Here is a 25,207-nt window from a genome sequence, read left to right as displayed (position 1 = left end):
TTCTAGCAAAGGACACGATCGAACTCATCCCGGGACACCAGGTAAAAAAGGATATTTATTCAACTTACTTCCTTGTGCCAAAAAAAGATTTGACAATGCACCCAGTATTGGATTTACGGCCTGCAAACAAGTAGGTCAAGCCCCAAAAGTTTCACATGACTACTCTCCAAGAGGTAATCCCCCTCCTAAAAAAGGGGATTACATGTCACCATTGGACATGAAAGATGCCTATTTTCATATTTCCATGTTCCCAGCGCACAGAAGATTCTTGCGCTTCAAGGTGCACAGTCAGCACTACCAGTTCAAGGTACTGCCCTTCGGTATAGCCTCGGCTCCAAGGGTATTCACCAAGGTACTGGCAGTGGCGGAGGCACACCTACGCAGGGAGACAATCCCAGTGTACCCTTACCTGGACGACTGGCTCAACACGGGGGAGACCCCAGTAATTTGCAGATCAAATATTCAAAGAACTATCGACCACCTGTTCGAATTCGGTTTCTCCATGAACGAGACAAAGTCAAGTCTGGTGCCAAGCACCTCCAAACAGTTCCTAGGAGCTGTCCTAAACACACAAGAAGGGTTGGCCTTTCCATCAGAGGAAAGAATTCGGAATCTAATGCTGCAAATTCCGCTATATCAGGCCGGTCGCCAGATAACGGTGCGCAAAGCGATGCGTTTGCTGGGCATGATGGCGTCATGTATTTACCTGGTCCCCCACGCGCGCCTGCACATGCGTCCCTTGCAAGAATGGTTGGCGAAACAGTGGTCTCAGGCAGGTGGTCAGTGGGACGATCTAGTGGTCGTTTCGCCAACACTTGTACAAAGTCTTCACTGGTGGACAAGAGAACCTGTCCAAGGGGAAACCCTTTTACGATCCGGGGTACAGGCTGTAGTCACAACAGACGCATCCATGTCAGGGTGGGGAGCACACCATCTCCACCACACATCTCAGGGTCTCTGGTCTCACTCAGTGGCCAAGAATCATATCAATCTGCTAGAGCTTCTGGCAGTATTCAGGGCGCTTCAAGCGTTCAAGCCCTACCGGTTGAACCTGCCAGTGCAGATCCTGACAGACAGCACAACAGCTACGTTTTACCTAAATAAACAGGGAGGAACTCGTTCGCAAAATCTGTCCAAGCTTGCCCAGGAAATTTGGATATGGGCACTCAGACGGAACATCTACCTGTCATCTCAACATGTTCCAGGGGAGCTCATAGCAGAGTTCCCTTTACTGATGCACTCCCAGTCTCAGTGGGAGAGTGCGACATGAATGTACCTTTATTGTATTCGCGCCAGTCCCCGGTGAATATCATGGGTTGGGATTTGATGACTAAGTTGAATATGACCATCTCCTTCACTGAGGATGGCATAGTGTGTTCCACCCCAGGAATGCATTATTCAAACGTAGGCGAAATGATCAGAGCATACTCTGGACGTGCAGCCATGAGAGCTGTACTGTTGGAACCAGACGTTTTCGCATATGGAGTACGAGTGCTCATGGCAGGATTGCCAGGCCTCGCAGACAAGACTGAGAACCCCTGATGAGTTTCTATTCAGGCCAAGAATACCCATGCACGAAGAGGAGGGACAGGTGTTTCCCTTAATGATACAATCCACCGCGGTGCGAGGAAAGGTAGTATTGGTTGAAGGATGTGACGACCAGGGTAGACCTTGGTGTGCGATTGTCACCATCGAAGAAGGGTATCGAGTGACTGACGTCACCGATGACGATCTGTTCGAAGAACACCCTGACCTAGAGGAGACACGGGTGCAAGTGAGTCTCATATTTTGGGTCAAAATGATCAAGCGAGAGGTACCACAGAGGATGATGTTAGCGTTAGTACGCCCAGAGTACTTTGATAACGACATGGCTTAGTGCCGGCCAAAGTATGGACTACAGGGCCCTATGACGTAGGTCTCCTAAAGGGAGCCGGCGAAGTAAAATTAAATTGAAACCAGGAGCAATTCTGCCACGGGCACGACAATATCCCATGTCCAGAGAAGCGGATGAAGGGATCGCAAAGACAATCTCCGCCATGATGGAGCAGGGCATTCTAGTGATATTGGAATCACCCTGCAACACAGTGCTTTATCCTGTCAAGAAATCAAAGGGAGGGTCCTGGCGTTTAATCCAGGACTTATGAGCCCTAAACGACATAGTCGAAGCCGAGTCCCGAATCCATCCACAATTTTGTGCAACATACCCACTGAGGCAAAATGCTTCCCGGTGATCGATTTGAAAAAATGGATTCTTCTCGATTCCATTGCACCATGACTCACAAGACCTGACGTCATTTACTTTCAGACAAATGCACCTGAAAAGTACCAGGCTGCCACAGGGGTATTGCGAGTCTCCATTGATTTTCAACAGAGTCCTGCAAATGGACCTAAGCAATATTGCGGTGGACAGTGTTGTTTTGCAGTATGTAGATGACATTCTAATCTGCAACATCACTGAAGAGCAATGCCGACATGACTCAGTCCAGCTATTAACTTTACTGGATGAGAAGGGATACAAAGTGGACAAGGACAAGTTGCAGTACTGCCAACGGGAGGTGTTGTACATAGGGCAACTGATCTCACATGAGGGGAAAAAGGTAACCCCAGAAAGGGCAGAGGCTATCATGAACACAGCCAAGCCGCGCACAATAAAACAAATGCAAAGCTTCTTAGGCCTGTCCAACTATGTCAGAGCATGGGTCTTCGACTACAGCTCATATACCAAGCCCTTGTTGCAGGCCCTTAAAAAGGCCCAGGCGACGAGGGAAGAAATTGAATGGAATGAAGATATGGAGAAGGGGTTCACCGAACTCAAGGGGGCAATTTGTAAGGCCCCAGTTCTTGGGATTCCTAATTATGCTGAGGAATTCTATTTGTTGTTACTGATGGTAACTTTAAGACGGCAGTGCTCGCGCAGCGAACCTCATTGGGATATGAACCCCTAGCATATTACAGCGGGAGTTTGGACCCGGTAATGAAGGGCCACTTCACATGCGAACAAAACCTAGCTGCTGCCGCGTTCGCCATTGAGAAGGCGTCCTCCATTGTGATGCTACATGACATTATATGTTGAGCACTCGCTATTTGCCATACTGGAAAAGCCAAAGGGCACGCTGACTTCTCAGAGAGCATCAGCCTTAGAGGTGATTATCTCTAATCCATCGATCAAAATAGTGCGATGCAAAACTGTGAACTTTGCCATGTTTATAGCTGAGCCAGTCACAGAGGGAGAACCTGTGCATGACTGTGCGAACTATGAGGAATTTTATGATGAAATCCCCAGGGTAAAGGAAAATGCCCTGGCAGGTGGGGAGATCGTCTTTATTGACGGGTCTTCTAGAATCGACCAAGAAGACGGACAAAGATATACAGGTGTGGCCGTGATCAAACACATAGCAGGTGGAGAGTTCCCAGTACTTGTCACTGCACGAATACCATTTCATTATTCGGCACAGGCTGCAGAGCTAGTGGCGCTGATACTTGCCATTGAGAATCATGCTGACCATGAACTAACAGTATACAGCAACTCCGCCTATGTGACGTCAACAGTGGACGCAGGATTAGCGCGCTGGAAAACGAGGGGCTACCTCAGAGCAGACGGCACGCCAGAGCAACACGCATCCTTATTGGACAGGCTGATAAAAGCACTACAGCTCCCAGTGGGCATAGCGGTCCTGAAATGCGCCGCTCATACCAAAGGGACAGTTTTCGTGTCATGTGGAAATCATGAAGCGGACAAGGAAGCCAAGCGAATGGCACCCAGAACTGAAACAATCATGGACGTGGATGTGGCACGTACCCATGAGCGTATGATGGTAGCGAGAGCCACACCAGAAGCCTACAGCAATATGGGGCAGACTCAATTAATGGAGCTCCAGGGGGAGGCACCTCAGGAGGAGAAAAATCTATGGAAGCGTCAAGGGTGTTCCTTAAACCCCTCAGACGGATTGTGGAGGCAAGACAGCACTGGTAAACCAGTAATGCCTGTCGCCCTTCTTAAAATAGCTCTAGAACAGCTCCATTACCCAATGCATATGACGAAGGAAAATCTTACCGCAACACTTGCCGAAGACTGGTTTACACCGAATTTAGCAGAGCATGTTGCATTCTTCATGGTAAACTGTATTATCTGCCAGCAATTCACTTCTGGGCACACATTGAAAGTAGTGAGGAGTCATCCCCAGACAAAATGGACCTTACCAGCACCTACATATTGATTATGTCAATATGATCCAGGTGTGTAATGGGTACAGGTATTTACTTGTGGTTTTGTGTCCCTTCTCCAGGTGGATAGAAGCAGGTCCCTGTAAACACCCCGATGCCGTCTCTGCTGCCAAGTTCTTGGTGAGGGAGGCCTTCCCTAGTTGGGGGTTGTGAGGTTATGAGATCAGACATTGGGCCTCATTTCATGAACGCAGTGTTCGAACAGGGAAATGGGATATGAGAACGAATCAACGGCTTGCTTAAGGAAAGGATAGCCAAGTTGAAACTCACATTAAGAAAGGGATGGATCCACGGAGTACCACTGGCATTGTATGCGCTTCGGAACCAACCAGGCTCCGACCATCATCTTATGCCAGACGTAATAGTCACTGGGAGAAGGATGAGGACCCCTCTACCCCCTGAGACAGAGCTAGATGTGATGCCCAGTCAACTAGGGAGGTTCTGGGAGATGAGATGAAAGCGTACCTAGACTGTCTCATAGGCAGCACCTCTATCATTTCAGGCCAGTTGCAGCAACGGCGAAAAGGGGACAGCACAAACCACAACAGACAATGCTGATGCAGGCGCAGCTCTCAGCCTTGGTGCACCCCTTGTCTTCCCTGGAGACAGAGTTCTTGTGAAGAACTTTACGAGAAAGAAATGGGACGAACCGAGGTTAAACAGCCCCTTCATCGTAGAGGACTGCACCCCGTCCGCTGTCAAGCTCGTGGGCCAAAGAGCCTGGATTTTCATGAACGACATCAAGCTATTCATAGGAGAGGGCACTCCTGCTGCACCCAGCGACGAAGAACCTACAGATAAGGAGGGAGAACCTCAGCACGTGCAGACAAGATCTATGGGGAGGAAGGAGGACGCATGAGCAGACAAGTAACGAGAGCGTTAGGAAAGTGAGACTCGTAAAACAAGACATTTCCTCGAGCCAAGTGAAACGTGTCAATAGAACAATTACATGAACAAGTCAGTATAGCCAACAAAAGAACTATTGTGAAAATTGTGCCTGCGACTGAACTTTTTCGTATACACTAAAAGAGACAATAGTAAGCAAGCAAACACTCTGTGCAGCCAAAGGTGCAGGGTAAAGGAAGAAAATCACGTACTCGTATCAGCAAAAGCGTTAATCTCATGAACATTGAAAGCCACACAAAGCATTTAAAACCTAAGACTCTGATAAGAAGTAAAAGTAAGATCAAGACTTTGTTCATGGACATATGGTTCATCCCAGCAGAAGCCTCACGTGGGATGTGCTAACCTACTTCCAACTGGTGGCACTGTCCTACCCTTCACTTATAGGCGGAGAAGCCAGCGTTACTGAATTCATTCAAGACCCTGCAAACAAGAAGGTAATCTGGCAACTATTGACCGTCATCGCAGAGGTCTTCGCCGAGTTGCCCGAGCACAGTGACTCAAAGACCAATGCTCCCGCCTCAAGTAATCATTGACGAGATCACATATACTTTGTTCTTCCGCATCATCGAAGAATGTCCAGGACTTATCGGGAGAACTACTGATACATTGATATTCATTACAGATGCAAAAAACAATTACTTCCTCAACCAAGTGTGGTACAAACTGAATCACGTGGTTGCAACTCGCGCAGCAGGAAAGTGCAAAACTTGTTTGCATCAAAAGAATGGACTGTGATTAGGACCCAGCAGACAAGGCAAATGTCCCTATCACCTGAGGATATATGGCTGGCACACAAAGTTTTATTTCGATTAGTCACAGAATATCTGGAAATGGTGGAGACCTGCAGATGTTGACGTCATCACTTTTCTTAGGAATCCGGCCAACGCCTCACACATGGCCGCACTCCTCCAAGGCATCATGCTCCAGGTGGAGCTGTCCAATTTCCAGGGAGAATTCCTGAGGAGATTTCAGTGAGACTAGCCAACGAGGGACAGATCGAAGAGAAAAAAAAAACTGAAAGCAGACTGCGAGAGAAGGCCTGTGACTTTAGAGCCAACGAATCAGACAAATGTCATTAACACCGGAAGACAGCCGGTATGCATTTTGCGTTTTCTTTCATCTCATTGAAAACTTTCCAGAACTAGTGGGCAGACCCCGCAACATTGATGTGCCCACTTTTCTTAATGATCCAGCAAAGAATGCCCAACTGAACAGCTATTGCTGTTACGCTCACCTGACTCCCACAGAGGCGCTGGCCTGGTTCGCGCTGCTGTGACCTCTTCTAAGGTGATGCGCAGGGTTCGGAAGACACTGGACTGGGCCCCCAAATCTGGCTTGTTTGGCGCGCAGAAGTATCCTTCTGTAGGCGAAAATAGGGGATTAACTGTCTGCGGGGTAATGCAATCGGCCTCCCACTTCCCCTCTCACCCTCCTCGAAACCCTTCTGTGATTCCTTGTAGCGTCTCACCTTAGGGTCTGGAAGGACAAGCTCTCCATACTGCTTCTGATGCAGGGGCGCGTTGGTATCCAGTTACTTCACTGGATTTTCGGATTGGTGAGAACCAAACTTGCTTGGCTTCCAGGTAAGTTTTTTGATAAGAGGTTCCCCTTGTGTCCATGCATTAATGTACTAATGCTAGTGTCTTTTTCCCCATAGGGGCGGGGGTACGGAATGTCGGGGAACAGGCACCGACCCGAGATAAGAGGTGAAATCCTTGTAGAAATCAGGTAAGTCTTTAATGAGCGTTTTTTGGTAATGTCTTCATTCGCTCATTAACGCTGATGTCTCTTTTTCCCCTTAGGGGCCGGGGTCCGGAAATGCCAGGATGCGGCGCGGACCCTAAATGAAGAGGGAATGAATCAACAGGTAAGTCTTAACATGGAGATTTAGCTTTCCTTATTCCCTTCTCTCTCACCTTTTGTTCTGGTCTTTTTCTCCCTAGGCGCTGGGGCGTGACTGCGAATCTGGATGATCGCAGCTGAACATGGAGGCGCCCTGTAAAGGCGAGTGGAATGCGGCGCTGCAGCGATCGACGCAATGAGCTTTTAAATAAAAGTCTTCCTTTTCAGGATTGTCGCGAGATGTCTCTGGGATGCGGATTTGGCCGGTAAGGACTTTTCCTTCTTCTGTTCTTTTCTTCTCTTCCTTTGCAGGTGATCCAGGATGCTGGCAGGCGTGGCAGAAGTCGGGATGCAGGAGCAGACACTGTGAGCTTCCAGCTGCTAGATGCAGAACAACGCAAAGCACTTTTGGCTGTTCGGGTGGGGTTTAAATAGCCTTGGAAGAAGTTCCAGGTATATATCCTTCCTCCAATCAGGTATGTATCCTTCCCCGACCACGCCCGGATGGTAAATTAGTCCCACAGGTAAAGTAGTTCCTTTCAGGCCTCAAGGAGGCTGGGATCCTGCAGGATGGTCTGCATCAGGTAAGTGCACCCAAGCACTCCCATAATGAGCCTGGCGTCTGTGGCGCCAGGACTGATGTCTTTTATGAGCCTGGCGCCATAGGTGCCAGGACACTGTCCAAAGGGCCCCTATATGGGGTTGCTGGGTCCTTCCTTGGGGACTGGATGTCTGCTTTCGGGGACGCAGGGCTTGAACCGGCTCCCCGGGAGCGGGCATCATGACAATTGCATCACAATTAAGAAGCAATTATGGACATCCGCTGCTGAGGCGAGCCTTAGAAAGGAGAGATCCAAGATAAAACACCAGAGGACAATTCATGGGAAGAGATGCCTCATTGATATGGGCCAACGAAAAGGACTACCCTGATGAAGACTGGTTTGTCCAGGACATCAAAACAAGAAATAGGGCGCACACCAAGAATCATGTGATTAGATATGAAAACCCTGACGTCAAAGGGTCAGGAATAAGGTGGGAAATAAACTCAAGACGGAACGTCCAAGGGAAAACAGCAGAAGCTGCTCAAATTTGGAAAAACCTAGGCCAAATGCAGATCTGGGGATCAGTAGTGTCCCCTAACGGTTGGAAAGGAGGAGTTGTAATCTGTCGAGCTTGGATGGTCCTTGGACCCTGCCAAGAAGCAATAGAAAATTCACAAAGACTTTGTAAACCACTTTGGCCAAAATTGGTAAAGCTGTTAACGTGGGTCGAAGACAGAGGAGGCCCCCTGCATATAGTACCGCTGGAAAACCCGAAACTGTGCTTTAGAAGTAATGGCACGAGGAAAATGGGGGAGAATCAAAACTGCGGACGCATAAATGAAGCCCCAGGAATGACACAAGGAACCGCAGTCCTAATGGATCACTATTGGGCATGTGGGTCCAAGGCATATATAAGACTACCAAAGAACTGGGGAGGCATATGCACACTGGTGAACGTCCACGTTCCTGCACTAGTGATCCCAAAAAGCGAACTGAATTTGGACAGCTTTCCGAAAGCAGATGCTCACCTGAGGAAAAGGAGGTCTGTGGAACTAAAGTCAAGAATGAAAAGGGAGAACTATTTCTCCGCCAAATTAGAGGACGCATTCTATGCCATTCCCTATGGACACAGACTGTTTAGCCTAACCTCATCAGTATTTACAACAATACTCTTGCCGCATATCCAAGTTGCTGCAAACACCAAGTGGTTGAGATAACGAGATTGGAGTTACTGCAGACTATCAACACCACAATAAAAGGGTTCAATGCAATCAAAGAAGAGCGGAGAGCAGTTAGACTGATAACCCTCCAGAACAGATATGTGCTTGACATGATCACCACAATGGATGGTGGTGTTTGCGCAAAAATTGGAGAATCATGCTGCACTTTTATACCATCACACAACAAAGAAATTGGAACCCTCACAGAGGCCATAAGCATGTTAACAACCCTGAAAAACCAGATGACCGAGGAAACAGATGAAGTAGATAACAGGTGGTTTGGGAACCTATTCTCATGGGTTCCACAATGGATGGGCGATATATTCAAGTTTCTGGGAGCCTTGCTAGCAATGGTGCTGCTAGGATTCTGTGTTATCAAGATAATCATCACATAGTGCCAGAAAACTGCAAGGAGGGCCATCGGGATGAAAATTATGGTCGATGTCGAACCAGGCTTTAAGCCCAGAGACCTGACAGATGAGGAGATAAAGGACTTTGTGATGGCCAGTGAATTTGCACCAGAGGTAACACAATTGACTTATCCCAAGAAACGAAGAAGGTATGAAGGCAAATGGATTTACTGCAGTCCAAATGGACAATGTCAATTGATGACCTGGAACAAAGATGAGCATGTGAGAACAGCAGGAAGTTTGAAAGGAGTGATAAAGATATGGACACGCAAATTGCATACATTCACGCCATCTTGTGTAAACCCAGGAGACGATGAGCAAGAAGCTGAGGAATCAAAGAAACTGAATATAAAGGAGGAAGCAGGAGTGGGCGATGAACCGACCAGAGGGGGAAGTGTAGAGGAGACCCCAGACGTGGCCAGCACCCCTGCCCCTCGCTTCGAGGTGCCAGTTAAGGACTAGCCAAGGTATGTGACGTACGAGGAGCAGCTGAACCAACAAAGGGCTGCAATGGGCCTCTGCCCTGTGTACATTAGAAGATCAATACCTGTTGAAATGCCCATAACCAGGCAACCCTGGGCAGCACGGTACCCAATCAGACAACCATACTAGCTGTTGATTCGGAACGAGGAGGAATGCCTACACACGGTCCATGAAGAGACTCCAAAAGCCATAATGGAAGGCCAGTGGAGATGAAACAAGGACCAGAGCAGCTCCAAGAACGAACTGAAGGAGTACTGAAAGCATGCATGCCAGTACTGACAACTGCAAGGATAATTGTAAAGGACAAAGGGGAGAGACACTGTGAAAAACGTATGAGAATGGTGCCATGAGACCAGATGGAAGCAACCGCCTTATTGAACGTGTGTAAATAAGCTTGAAACGCAAGATGCTAAGTAATCAATTCTGCTTGCAATGCTTAGTAGAAGTTAGAGCGGCAAGCGCCGACTGTATACATCTACCTCCAATACAGCAATGTACACGTGCAACTCCATTTTGTATAAACGGAAGTACTCCCAGGCGGCCAAGGCTTGACTGGCCAAGTTTCATATCGAGGCCCAAGCTGAGGAAAGGAGCGGGATCGAAACTTAACAAAGGATTGCTCATGTCGGAGAAATCGAGGTCAACCAGAGAAGGGGAGGTGATCGTGAGCCTACGAGGCTCCAACTTCAGAGCATGCCAGCCCACCCGTGAAGGTCAAGATAAGAGAGGCCCATGCAGGTGGCTAAGCACATACAGAATTAAATGCACAAAAGGTTGGAAACTGAAGCAGATTCACGGTGGACCAACACGTGACCAGACAGGCGCGAAGATGTACCACCACCTGATGTCATCCAGAACCAGAAGGTGCCATAACTTTTCCTGAAAAGAGACTACAGATCCGAGGCCGTACCCTGACAACTAATTGACACACAGCCCTAAACCACTGATTGATGGAAGGGAGGCAAGGTGAATCTTGGGACACTAGGCATCTGGGTGTCTATTCTGCATACTGCTAATTAAAATAGAGATTTATGTTTAGGGGTGTAACTTGCCCAATCACAAGGGACCATGTAATCTAGGGTCCTATAGACATTTTAATCAATGAGACGTCGTACTTGTAGTGACCTCAATCACGTGTGGTGTAGAGGGAAGGGCGTAGACGCCCACCCGATAAGTTATCCAATCCACTTGCATTATTTCCACATAGTTATAGGACCTATACTTAAGTTACTTTTCCCAACCAATTGTATTGCATGATGATTTTTTGTAGAATTAGACGTCAATGATGACGGATTTTGCCCATAAAAGAGGCTGTTGGACTAATGTTCAAGGAAGTTGTGGTGAGGCAGGTGTTCGTGATGCTGCTGATTTCCATAAGCTGATGTATGTATCATTAAATGGACTTCCCTTTGCCAATTTACTGAGTCCTGATTATTGCTTGCCGGAGTATGTGAATTCTGCACTCTGTCCTCGCATGGTGCAGCTATCCTGTATTACTAGTTTTTGAGGGTGAGTGCTGACCAATTGGCCCGTCAGTAATTACCTCTCCTCGTCAACAAACTACTTCTGAGAACTTTGGCAAAGACTTTTCCGTTTACCTACCAGAACTGCCTATCTTATGCAAGACTTTAACCCATTGACTGTGGCCTAACCTATTGCATTGAATTGACTTCTCTGGTGAACTCAAACTATTTGCACTGTTTAAGAATAACTGTAATATTCTTTTTATTAACCTATGCCTTTTTGCTCCTACTTCAAACGCTCTGAATGCCATTTTGCACCTCCTTCAAAGTAGTTTAAATGCCTCAGAACCTGGCAGTGTGAAGTATTGCAGTATATTCTTGTGACACAGATTGCCTCCTTCTAGTGAATGTTGTTTAACTGTTGAATAAATTAATAAGTGTTTAACCAAGAAACCTTGAGTGTAAGAGTTTGTTTGAATACTTGTAATTCTAGACCTCTGCGTAACATCCTTACAGCTCTCATTCCCCTCTTGAGATAAGCCTGGCTGTTCAGCAACGCTACCACAAAACTGTGTAGTACAGACTTCTACCAAAGGCTGGTTTTGCATACACCTGTAGTCCTAGTTGTGTAGTGGTCCCAAAGGGTACAGCGTCCAAACTTTGCCTAACAAACAGTGACAGGTAAGTAACTTGTTAGTTCATTTTCAAATTGAATTTATTAGTAGTTGCTGCATTTTAGATGTGCTTTTGTGCCTTTTGTATATATAAATATATTTTAATATCACTTCAAGTGAGTTTTCTTGGATCTCAGCTTGTATTGGTTTCTTTGTACTGCTCTACAACTCACATAACTCCCTCTTAAGATACGCCTGGCTGCTCAGCCACTCTACAGACTTGTGTACTATAGGCCTATATTAAGAGTTTGGTCCCTAATGCCATGAGATGTCTTATGAAGTCTAACCCCAGTTGGACTTTAGAAAAACGTACCTAACACACATGACAATGCCTCATGCTGAATCACGTGTGATTAAGCTTGATTGAAACTCAGTATTTGCCACTTCGACAAAGTTCTGTTGCCCCCTTACCGTGTGTAGTGAATGTTCCAAATATTCTGTTTTCTTTAACCCCATACTATGCATTGATACAGGGTCAGTAACGCCTATATAAAACATTTCTTGTGGCAAAGCACGTTGGGTAATGTGTTTTTTTTTTCTCTTCTTTTCTTTTCAGATGACGACAACCCACCAGTGTCCTTTGTGAAATTCTCTCCAAATGGCAAATATATTCTTGCAGCCACATTAGACAAGTATGCATGTAGATATTGGACTTTTCTGTTTTTGGTGGTTCTGTTTGTCATTTGTGTTTTATATACTGGCTTGCTCCCTAGATATTCTGTGTCAGTGCTTGCTCAGTGTTAGGCAAGATTTGGAGCAGGACCCTTTGTGTGCACTAAAACAACCTTGACCTCCTGGCAATAGGAACCCAACCTTTGGTACAAGTCTGTACTTTGAGGGGATTGGTTCCTCCGACGTATTCCATATCTATGACCGGTAATCACAGCTGTGCTGCTTTGGAAAATTTTCGGCTCCTGCGTCAATGACGTCGATATGCTGCCCTCGAGGGCCTCCGTCGAGCCGACGTCACCGGATGTTAGAAGTAGGACGCACGACGCCCGTAGCCTCAGTTCCGTTTTTTCTTCGAACGTTTTCGCTTCGGAGATCTCAGCGCGCCTCGGTTCTTCTGAGTTATATTCTATCGGTCTTCGACCTTGTTCGTTTTGTGAAGTTCATCATGTCTTCATCTTCTACCCCGTGGCCGGGTTTCAAGAAGTGTCGGGACTGCGGTTCCAAGATGTCTATTACGGACCCGCTCAACGCCTGCCTCGGTGAGGACCACACCACGGTTGGTTGTGACGATTGCCAGTCGTTAACATCGAAGGCCTTGCGGGAGCGGAAGAAGCTTTCTGTCGGTAGGGTTTCCAAGCCTCGAAAGTCTAAATCCGCTGGGCTTTCGACCGACGATTCGAGAGGCGACTCTCCACGTCGTAGGCGCAAGTCCAGGGGATCTCGGTCCCGGAGTTGTTCCCGGCATTCCTCTGCCTCTTCGAGGCACTTTCGGAAGCGCCGTCACTGGTTGCCTTCCTCGTCCGAGGACTACGCCCGTTGGCGGGTTGCTTGTCCCAACAAGCACTCTACTCCTGCGGAATGGGATGCCTTTCGCACAGAGGTGATGGCAATTCTTTCAATCGCAGGGCTACATTCCGTCCGCGCCTTCGAAAGGAGCAGGCAGGGAACATACTAGGGCCACCACTTGCACGCCTTCGGGCTCTGGTGGTTGGTGCGATCATCGGGCGCCTTCGAGGTCCCGATTGGATAAGGTGGATCGCTCTAGTCATGCCCGCTCCAGGTCCCGGTCCTCGACGTCCTCGAGACCGTCGGAGCCTGTGAGGTCTTCAAAGAAGACGCCGGCGTCATGTCCGTCGAGGGACTCTCGAGGCTCTGCCTCCGAAGAAGTCATCGCAGCCGAGGCTCTCGAAGGTCACGCTCAGGGCTCTGCCTTCAAAGCCTGTGTCGAAGCCATCGGCGCCACGCTCGACGTCAATTCTTTCGACAACCTCGACGCCTTTCGAGGATTCCTTATCGGAGGTACCCCGTGCATCGGTGGAAACGCAGAGGAAGGCAATGAAGAAGTCGGTGAGACCTATCTTTCAGCCTTTTTCTGTGCCCTCCTCCAGGGATTTATTCCAGCCTCTGAATTATATTTCTGAGGTGGAGGAAGGGTCTGAGGAAGGTTTGGTTCCGGATGAGGTCCCTGACGAAATATTGGCGGGTCATAGCCAGATTGAAGACTTGCGTCCGTCTTTGCACGACGCCAGTGGTCTTGATACCTCCCCGGAGGTTGAGTTTGGCAGGCCTGAGCCTGGTACACAAGCTGACTCATCGTACAGGGGGCTGATGTTGAGGGTGACAGAGTATTTGGGGTGGTCTGCGCCACCAGTAGATTTTCTGCAGGATGACCTGACGGATATCTTGGAGCAAGGTCCACCAACTGACCCAGTACTGCCATTCCATATGGCCTTGCAATGAAGGGTGGCGGCGGCTTGGACTGTTCCAGAGAGTCTTCCGGCAGTGGGTAAGTCATTGCCGAAAAAGTACCGCCCAGCCAGTGGCGACCCTGGCTACTTGTCCATGCACCGTACTCCAGAGAGCTTAGTGGTGCAGGGTCTACGGCCCCAGCAAAACGGGCGTCGTACCCTACCATCCCTCCTGATAGGGACGACAAACCTTTTGACGGTTGGGCGAAGAAAGTCTTTTCTTCAGGGGGTATGGCTTTGAAAGCAGCCAACTCCGTGTGTGCCTTAGCACGTTTCACTCGCACTCTGTGGAATTATTTCATTGGCGGCTGAACATATTCCCGAAGGGGAGGAACAGGATGGCTTTCTTGCCCTGGTACAGGATGGCAAGGATGCCATGTGTGAATCCGTTCAGTCGGGTTTGGACGTGGCAGACTGTTGTCAGCCGGTCCATGGCGGCGAGCACCGTGATGCTCAGATTTTTGTGGTTGCGGAAGTCGGGGTTTGCTCCGGATGTACAAGCCCGGCTTCTCAACATGCCCTTTGATGGTGACCATCTTTCTGACGAGAGCCTTGAGAGGTTGCACACCTCCAAAGCTGCAGCAAAGTCGTTGAGTGCTGCAGTTCGCCCACCTCTGCCTTTTCGTCCTAGGGGACAGCAATGGAGGGGCGGTTCCTTTCGATACTACTCTTCCTTTGGTAGATCGAGGGGAGCTGCAAGTCAAAGGTGCCAACGTAGGAGTACCAGAGGTGGAAAACAAGGTACTCGAGGTGCCAAGGCTGCTCGGGCAGTTGCCACTTTGCCATCAGGCGCTGCCGCAGCCGCTTCAGCTCAGTCATGAGGCCATGTCACATGGTTCGCCGGTTGGGGGAAGGCTGGCGCAGCATCTTGTAGGTTACTTCAGATGTGTGGGTTCTGGAGATCATGGCCCACGGCTACCGTCTTCCTTAACGGCAGAGGCCGCACGACAATCGACCACATAATCTCTCTTTGAAGAGTCCGGATCCGCTCCTTGCGCAGGAAATCGAATCCCAGCTGGAGAAAAGCGCCATAGAACTGGTGCCTGTAGCGGAGAGGAACAAGGGATGGTATTCCCCTTTATTTTTTGATTTTGAAAAAAGACTGGGGATTGAGACCCATCATGGATTTACGTGGTTTGAACAAGCTCCTCAGGAAGGATAAGTTCAAGATGGTTACTCTCTCTAAAGTCCTCCAGGCCCTTCAACTTCAGGACTGGTTGGTGTCTCTCGACCTAAAGGACGCTTAGTTTCATGTGCCGATTCATCCCAAGCACAAGAAGTACCTGAGGTTCACGGTTGGCGACTCGCACTTTCAGTTCCTGCCGTTCGGATTGACCTCCGCCCCGAGGGTTTTCATCAAGTTCATGGTGGTGGTGGCAGCATATCTCGGGGAAAGGGGGATTCACGTCCACCCCTACCTGGAAGTTTGATTGATCAGGGCGCGCTCTCCCGAGCAAGTCCTGGATCATCTGTCACCTGCCACTCCCTTCACAGGCTGGGCTTCTCCCTCAACTTAAAGTCCCACTTGACGCCAACCCAGCGGCTCCAGTACATCGGAGCAGTGCTCGACACATCCCTGGGGCAGTGTTTCCCGCCCCAGGTGAGGGCTCATCACATTCTGCAGATGGTGCACAAGTTTCAACATGCCCACAGTCTCCCGGAGTTAGAGTTCTTGAGGTTGCTAGGCCTCATGGCATCCTGCATTCTTCTGGTGCCAGAGGCCAGGCTGCGGATGAGATCTTTGCAGTGGGCTCTCAAGATGCAGTGGTCACAATCATCCGGGAGGATGTCGTATCCCGTTCAGGTGCCGCCTTCGGTTGCCCAGGATCTCCTGTGGTGGGCCGTCGAAAGCAATCTGATGAAGGGGGCTCCATTTTGGTTACCCTGGCCAGAGGTGACGTTCGTGACGGACGCATCCATCACGGGATGGGGCGCTCATGCCAACGAGTGTACAGTCAGCGGTCGTTGGTCTCTGTCGGAGTCCAGACTCCATATCAATCTGTTAGAGTGGAGGGACGTCAGGCTTGCCCTGTAGGTTTTTCTGCCGACTGTGCGAGGGAAGAATATCCTGATTCTGACGGACAACAAAGTGGCCATGCACTACCTCAACAAAAAGGGGGGTGAGGGGGGGCAGGGTCACTTCCTCTGTGCAGAGAGGTGACGCAGCTCTGGTTCTGGGCCTTTCAGCAGGAAATTTCAATCTTGGCAGTTCATCTGGCCGGAGATGAAAACGAGACGGCGGACGCTCTGAGCAGGCAGAGCATGTTCTCTCACGAGTGGGAGTTGGCTCAGGAGATTCTCTTTGAGATCTTCGCCCTTTGGGGAACCCCACAAGTGGATCTCTTCGCCACCAATGTCAACAGGAAGTGCGAAAGGTTCTGCTTGCGGGAATTTCCTCAGAGGAGCCTTAGGGGACGCGTTTGTGGTGGTGTGGTCCTTCCCACTGCTGTACGCGTTTCCTTCAGTCCCTGTCATTCCGCAAGTGCTACAAAGGTTACGGAGGTTCGGTTCCCAGATGATCCTCATTGTTCCAGCATGGGCCCAGAGAAGGTGGTACCCGGACCTTCTCGACTTGTCTATCTGCCCTCCACGTCGTCTTCCCTACCGATACGATCTGCTCTCACTGGAGGGGGGGTCAGCTTCTCCATCCAGAGGTCAGATCCCTCAACCTTCACACTTGGCTTCTGAAGGGTTGAGGTATAAGGATTGGGACCTCCCTGAAGAAGTGATGGAGGTGTTGCTTTCGGCCAGACGGCCTGCAACAAAGTCTGTGTGCCATTGGAGATAATTCTGCGACTGGTGCAGGGTTCAGAATGTGGATCCTTTTTCACGTGACATTCCTGTGGTTCTGTCCTTTTTACTTTCCTTATCCCACAAGGGCCTGCAAGTGGGTACTATTAAAGGTTACCTGGCGGTGCTGTCCATATTTAAGCGCTCGTCTGAGGAGTGTTACTATTTTAAAATTCCTTTATTTTCTCAGTTTCTGAAAGGGCTCACTAATGTGTTTCCACCGTCACCTTTCCAGGTGCCCGGTTGGGATTTGAACCTGGTTCTGAAATTCCTCATGGGTGCTCCATTTGAGCCTTTACATTCTTGTCCTTTAAGATTGTTCACCCTTACAGCTGTATTTTTAGTTGGTTACTTCCGCTCGCAGAGTGAGTGAGTTGCAGGCACTTTCTGTTAAGCCACCCTTCACAGTGTTTCATAAGGACAGGGTTGTCCTTGGCATTCGTCCTTCCTTTCTTCCGAAAGTTGTGTCGGAATTTCATTTAAGCCAGAAGGTCGTTCTTCCGGTGTTCTATCCTCCTCCGCATCCTGGCAAGGAAGAGGAGAGGCTCCATAGGTTGGATCCTAGGAGAGCTTTAAGTTTCTACATCTCACGCATGTCCCGGGTCAGAGTGGACGATCAGCTCTTTATTGGATACGCTGGAAGGCGTTTGGGACAAGCTGTTACTAAGCAGACTTTGTCTAGATGGATTATCTTGGTAATGTCTGAACTTTACCACTTGGCGGGCAAGGAGCCTCGGGTTGGCTTACGGGCCCAATCTACTAGTGGTGTGGCTGCCTCTACTGCTCTGCAGAGGGGTGTTCCCATTCGTAACATTTGTGAAGCAGCCACATAGGCTTCGGTCCATACTTTTGTAAGACACTACTCCCTAGATTCTATCCATGGGCAGGATCTGGCCTTTGACAAGGCGGTCCTTTATTCTGCAATTCAATTGGGCATTCTAAATTTGTTTCCCTCCGCCATACGTTGGTACTGCTTTGGGAGTCTGTCATAGATATGGAATAAGTCATCGGAACATCCCATCGAAAGAACGTTGCCAGGTAAGAGAGTAACTTGTTCTACACAGGTTGGTAACATGAGCACCCAGGTTTAACTTAAGAGGGGTCAATGTGAGCAGTAGTGGAGTTCGACAGAGATTCAGTGTTGGGGAGAATTCTCATAAATGTGCCAATACCTTCCACCTTAGATCCCTCCAACTCTTTTGCTAAACTTTGCGACTTTGAACTTATTTTTGTGTTTGTTTTTTGTATTTGTTTATTTTCTTTGGTTATGGAGTTTTAGGCAACTTCATAGGCATCATCTTTTTATTTGTGTCCCTCAGCACCCTCAGTGCAGTGGCACAGGGATGCCTTTCAGGCTTTCCCAAGTTTTAAATACCTTCTCTGGGATAAACTACTGTTCCCTGAGTAAGTAAAGTGAAATCGACTTTTTACTAGTCTTTTCAAATTCCTAGACCCAGCACACCCCATCTTACAATGGAGTACTGGAGGGGTTTCCTAGTATGCCCTTTGTCTAGATACTCATTTAGCAGTCAAATGCTACCCTTTCCTATTGAAATGGCGGTGGCAGTGGCTTTACAACAAACTAACATGATTTTTCCCGGCCGTGAACAACGGTAGCGTTAAATCGCGGGAGCCGTGTTTTTCAAGATGGCGTCTGAGCCCCCTTTGTTTAAACAGGTCCCGGTCTTCTTTTTTCGCCATTTCTTTTTGGAAAGTTCCTTCTAGAGTTTGTCTCTGCACGCCAAGCCAGGTTTGGTCGATTTGTTTCATCGCCTTTGGCGGGCTTCAGACCTGAAGACCGCCTCTGGTGCCCGAGTGTCTGTGTTGGGCAGGAAGTGAGGGAGATGCCCGAAATTCCCTGTGCTTAGTCTCCTATGAGACCCAAATGCACTCTGGCGTGATTGGCTGGCTGACTGTCCGGCAAGGACAGCCACCCTGCTGGGTGAGTGGCAGCTAGGCTGGAATGAATGGGAGGTAACTGGATAAAAGGCGAGTCTCTTGGCTTGGAAGGCAGTCGACCACTGGACGAAGGAACTGAAGAAGAGCTTGAAGAGGATGACTGCTGCAACTCCTCGACTGTTGGCTTGCCCGGTGAAGCCCTGCTGGAGGTCCAAATTGCCAAGTTTGCATCGACGGAGAAGCCCTGCAAGCACGACTTCTGGGGGGGACTGGCCAAGCATGACCCCCCTCAGTTGAGTGCAGGACCTTGGATGCAAAGAAAGTCCACCTTGACAGCCAGGAACTGCGCCTATTGCTAGTTGCTGTACCGCAAAGAGCTGAAACGCGAAACAGCCACTGAAAGTAAAGATTGACTGTGCCAATACAGTACAGGAGTCCCCCAACGTCCTCCCTCTTGTCCCACGACTTCCTCCCTCTTGTCCCACGATTTATGCCCAGGAACAGTGAGATCTGCAGAGCTGTACAGGAACAGAAGTCTTCAGCTGCATCTTTTTCTTCTTTACTAAGGTACTGTAAAACTAGCCTAAGAGAATTTACCTTTTACTGTGGAAGTGCTTGTAACTTCTGCAACTCACAAGTCTAATCAGCTTGTGGCCCTACATTTGATTCTTCTTTTTACCAAAGACTCATAGGAACTTGTGCAAAGACTTACTTACCTGAAGTGCTGCATCCTATACAAAGACCTTGGCCTATTGACTTTGGCTTAGCCTATTGAATTGAATGACTCTTCTAAGTGCTATCTGAAATTATTTGCCTAGGCTTATTTTTAGGCAAGGTTTGTATGCCGTACCCTTTGGGAACACTACACAACTGACACAGGTGTAAGCAAACCAACCTTTGGTATACGTTTGTACTGCACAGTTTTGGTAGCGTGTTGAGTAGCCAGGCTTATCTCAAGAGGGGAATGTGATCAGTAATGATGTTACACAGACGCTTACAATCACAGGGGTTAAATTAAACTCTTACACTCAAGGTTTCTTTGATACATACTTGCTAATTTATTTATCTGTCAGTTATAAAACATTCAGTAGAAGGAGGCAATTATATAATAACACACAAATATACTTCAATAGGAGTCAAAGATAAAGGTTATCAGAACATAAAACACTAAAATTATTCTTAGACGGTGTAAATACTTCGAGTTCACTAGAAGAGTCAATTCAATACAATAGGTTAGGCCAAAGTCAATGGGCTAAAATCTTAGATAGGATAAAGTGGTTCTGGTAAGTAAACGGAAATGTCTCTGCACAAGTTCTTAGAAGTAGATTGTAAAAAGAATCATCATCATATGTTGTGTCACAAGCTGATTAGGCCTGCGAGTTGCAAAAGTTTCAAGCACTTTCAGCGTGAGAGGTAAGATCTGTCTTGTTTTACAATACCTTACTATGAAGAAAAAGAGGCAGCTGATGACTTCTGTTCCTGGTAGTTCCTGCAGATGTCGCTGTTCCTGGGCCTCCGTCGTGGGGAGAAGAGGGAGGACGTTGGGACTAATGCGCTGCACTGAAAAAGCCAAAAGCTCGCAACCTCAATTTCAGTGGCTGTTTTGCATTTCAGCTACAGCACTGCTAACGACGCAGGTTCTGGTTGTCAAGGTGGACTGTCCTTGATTCTGAGGTCCCAAACTCAACTGAGGGGGGGTCAGGCTCGGTCGGTCCGACGTCATTGCAGTCTGGAGGATCCTCCAAACGTTTTCGACCTGCTTACAAGTAACCCACACAATCTGGTGTCCCTCTCCCTGGCTCTACAGTTTCCTGCAGCACTCTGAGGAAATTCAACCAGCCTTGAGATAGGTGTCCAGGTGGCTTACTTGGGAGTTGATCGGTCCTACCAACTCAAAGGGAGTAGTCTTCCTTAGCAGGGCTCCCCTGTCGATGTGAACTTGGCGATTTGAACCTGCAGCAGGGCTTCACCAGGCAAACCAACGGTCCAGGAGTTGCAGCAGCCGTCCTCTTCAAGCCCTTCGGTTCCTTTGTTCCAGTGGTGGACGCGCCTTCCAAGCCAAGAGTCTTGCCTTTTATTCAGTTCTCTCCCATTAATTCAAGCCTAGCTGCCACTCGCCCAGCAGGGTGGCTGTCCTTGCTGGACAGTCAGCCAGCCAATCATCACAGAGTGCATTAGGGTCTCCTAGGAGACTAAGCACAGGGGTTTCTGGGCACCTCCCTCACTTCCTGCCTACCCCAGACACTCTGGAGCCAGAGGTGGGTTTCACTTCTGGAACCTGCCAAAGGCGAATAAACAAATAGACCAAACTTGGTTTTAGCGCGCAGAGAAAAACTTGAAGGACCTATCCACAAAGAAATGGCGAAAAAAGAAGACCGTGGACCATTTTAAGAAAGGAGGCCCAGCGCCATTTTGAAAAAGATGGCTCCCGCTAGTTAACGTTACCGGAGCTGCTAACAGCCGCAGTAAATGCAAACCATGGTAGTTCGGAAAGAAACCACTGCCACCAGCCTTTCTGTGAGGAAAGGGTAACATGATGTGCATAACTTACCGTAACAGCATTTCTGATGGTTGTATCTGCTTAAATTCACATGGGCTGACATCTAGTGGTAACCGCGGAGTATTGCATCTTGTGTTTCGAGAATCGAAAGGGGATGTAGACATGGGCGTGCCTGTAACACTATCCCTATGTGACGTGTAGTGTACCCAAGATACCTCACGTGTCAAGGTCCCTCCGATTGTATTTTTTCTGCAGAGAGGGAGCCTTATGACTATCGTGAGTGAATACAGAAAAGAGAGAAAGTGGTAAGAAGTCTGTTCCTTCCATCCGAGCGGGGAGGAAGGGTGGGCGCACATGAATCTAAGCAGATGCAACCATCAGAAATGCTTTCGCGGTAAGTAATGCATATCTTCTGATGTTTAATCTGCTTAGAATCACATGCTGTGCATAGACTAGCGAGCAGAACCCAGAGTTGGAGGTGGGTTGTGAGAAGGAACAGTAGTGAAAAAATGTCTTAGTACTGCCTGTCCCACCCGAGAATCAGACCTACAGGCAAAAGTGTTTTGTAAAGGTGCCTACAGAACTCCAGGTTGCCGCTTTGCAAATGGACTCCTTGGGAACATTTGCAATTAATGCTATGGACGCCCCAGTGCCTCGAGTAGAATGTGCTCCAGGTTTAAAGGGCAGCTCTCTCTTAGCAAGACTATAGCAGAGTGTGATGCATTTGACAATCCATCTAGAGATGGTGGATTTTGAGACTGCGTCTCCTTCTCTTCATGCCGCCACTGAAACGAAAAACTGATTTGTTTTTCTTAGTGGTCGAGTTCTTTCCATGTAGAACATGACAGCTCTGCGTACATCCAGTGTGTGCAGGGTTCTTTCGCCCAGGCTTGAAGGGTTTTGGAAGAACGTTGGTAGTTCTATCGACTGGTTCACATGGAACTTGGAAATTAATTTTGGTGCAAACCTAGGGTGAGTGCGTAGAACCACCTTCTCTTCGTGAACTGTTACAAAGGGATCTAGGATTGAGAGCACTTGTAGTTCACATACTCTCCTAATGGAGGTAATAGCTATTAAAAAAGCAGTCTTTAAGACTTCCTCTGTGCATGGGCTCGAAATGAGCCCCCATAAGCCTAGTCAACACCACGTTTAGGTCCCATCCGGGAGCCGGGTTAGAAATGGGAGGGTGTATTCTTTTCACTCCCTCCACGAAAGCTTTAATAACTGGTATCTTTCACCATGACACTTTCTGTTGTGTTGTAGTGTAGGCTGAAAGCGCAGCTAAGTGAACCTTTAGGGAGTTAAAGACCAGGCCTGAGTCAAGTAAGTGACTTAGGTACAAAACAATGTGTTTGTGAGCAGTTAATCGGGTTAATGCTCTTTGAGTTGCACCAGATGACAAACCGTTTCCATTTACTGGAATATCAGTATCTAGTGTTCGGTTTTCTTTCCTCCCTGAGAAGGTCCATACACCTGAGGGAGTTGTAGGTGCCCAAACTCTGAGCTCAGGAGGCAGGCTGCTAAGTTCAATGTCTGCGGGCATGGCTGAAGCATCTCCCCTCTGTCTTGTGACATGTTGTATGGGCAAGGCAGTTTCATTGGAGGAGATAGGGACATCTCCAGCAGATGAGCGAACCAGGGTTGGCAGGCCGACATGTGGGACACAGCAATATCACTGACTGGTTCCTGGTGCATCTTTGGCACTATCTAGTTGAGAAGGGGAGTCTGGTGGGGGGAGGGAGGGGTTGTCCATGGGGGAAGCATAGACACATCTCCCTGACCACGTTATCCAGAGTCCGTTCCCCTTGGAACGGTTCTAGGGGTACATGGAGGAGTAATCTTGGCATTGAGCGTTCTCCAGAGTTGCGAACAGATCGATCTCTGGGAAGCCCCATTCTGGGCAACAGAAAGTCTGCTGAGTACGTCTGCCAGAAGATTGAGTTCCCCTAGAACATGTTGTGATAACAGGAACATGTTGAGTTTGAGCAATGTTCTGGGACAGTTTGGACAGGTCTGGAGAGTGAGTGCCCCCTTGTTTGTTCAGATAGTACATGGCCGTGGTGCTGTCTGTGAGGATCAGGACCGTCTTCCCCTGCAGTTGTCTGGAAAGCTTTTAGCGCTGTGAACACTGCCAACAGTTCCAACAGGTCTATGTGGTTGGATGCTATGTATGACGACCAAACTCTGTGCGCTGTTTGTTGAAGCAGCTGAGCTCCCCACCCTGTGAGAGACGCGTCTGTAGTGAGAGTGGCTTCCACTGCGGGGGTGGTGAAGGATTTCCCTTTCAAGAGGTTGTCCCTCGACCACCACTGCAGCGAGATAACGAGGGCTGGCGAGACAACCACAATATCGCCGCACTGTCCGCTGGCTTGACACCACTGGCTGTTGAGCCACTCTTGCATTGGGTGCATGCGCAAGCGTGCGTGACGAACCAAGTAGATACATGACACCATCATTCCTAGCAGTCGCATAGCCTTGCGTACCGTCGCCTCTCGACTGGCTACATACTGAGGGATTTGAAACCACATGTTTTGAACCCTCTCGTTGGAGGGGAAGACGAGGCCGTCCTTTGTTCGAATTAGAGCCCCTAGGAAATGTTTGACCTGACTGGGATCTAGACTGGATTTTTTTTCGTTGATGGAGAATCCCAGACTGAATAAAAGATCTATCATCTTTTGGGTATTTGACATAAATGTTTAAGAGTCCCCTGTTATGAGCCAGTCGTCGAGGTAAAGATAAACCGGGATGGATTGCCTGCGCAGATGTGCTGCCGCCACCGCTAGTACCTTTGTAAATACCCTTGGTGCAGATGCTATGCCGAAGGGTAGTACCTTGAACTGATAATGCTGGTCTCCATCCCTAGCTAACCTCCATGGCATATCATGAAGAAACTCGTGTACTGAACCAACAATTCGTCGACTATTCTCATGTGGTGGCGCTTTATCGATGACATTTTCTTGATTTGGAAAGGTACTACGGATTCGTTTTCCAAATTTCTAACCTATTCTAATACCAATATGTTTGATATCAGTCTAACGGGCAAGGGTGATCTGAAACAAATTGACTTCTTGGATTTACATATCTTCAGTGAAGGTAACAACCACCTACTGGAAACTGACAGGTCAACTCCATTCTTGCAGCACAGAGCAACCACCAACGTTCGACCATTGACAACATACCAATGGGTGAATTCCATAAGGCCAGACGTAATTGTAGCCATTCCATTGACTATGACAAGGAATGCAACATACTTAATCAGCGTTTTATAAATCAGGGTTACAAAAGCTCTGTCATCGATAAAGCACACTCTGTTTTCTAATGTTACTCAATCTGACCACTTGGCTGATGTTACTAAGTGCAAAGAGCCCCCACAATATATTTCACTTGTTACCCAATGTACCAATGATTCTTCATTACTATATAAACTGGTTGCGAAGCACTGGCACATTTTGAGACTGGATCATGATCTAGAACCATATTTGACATCCATGCCCAAATTCACGTTTACAAGAGCACGAACGATTAAATCAATGGTGAGTCCATCTTTCTTTGAGAACAAATTGCCCAAATCTGTTTGGTTACAACAACCGGTGGGTTTTCATAAATGTGGGAATTGTAATCCGTGTCCATGGGTTCACTCTAAATGCAAAGTCTTTTCTGATCAATTTGGCTCAGCAGTGGCTATACGCGATTTTATTAATTGCAAGAGTACTTTCGTGGTGTATGTCATAATATGTTTGTGGCAAGCTCTACGTGGGAAGCACCATTCGCCAGCTCAGAGTTTGAATCCGAGAACATTTAGCCAGTCTCAAAATGTTGTGCCAAAATCCCCTC

At 48.2% G+C, this 25,207-nt stretch overlaps 1 protein-coding gene across 1 annotated transcript in view; it reads left to right on the top strand.

Moving 5' to 3' along the window:
* Positions 1 to 25,207, top strand: part of WDR5 (WD repeat domain 5) — a 433,335-nt gene that overhangs the window by 332,970 nt on the left and 75,158 nt on the right. The window contains exon 10 of the mRNA XM_069609613.1: positions 12,321 to 12,396. Within this exon, the coding sequence (XP_069465714.1) occupies positions 12,321 to 12,396 (76 nt within the window). The remainder of the gene's footprint in view (positions 1 to 12,320; positions 12,397 to 25,207) is intronic.

Source organism: Ambystoma mexicanum, chromosome 8 (assembly GCF_040938575.1).
Source record: "Ambystoma mexicanum isolate Mex_15411 chromosome 8, UKY_AmexF1_1, whole genome shotgun sequence".
NCBI classification, from domain to species: Eukaryota; Metazoa; Chordata; class Amphibia; order Caudata; family Ambystomatidae; genus Ambystoma; species Ambystoma mexicanum.
The sequence above is the reverse complement of the archived record's forward strand: the minus strand, read 5'-3'. Positions and strand labels throughout refer to the sequence as shown.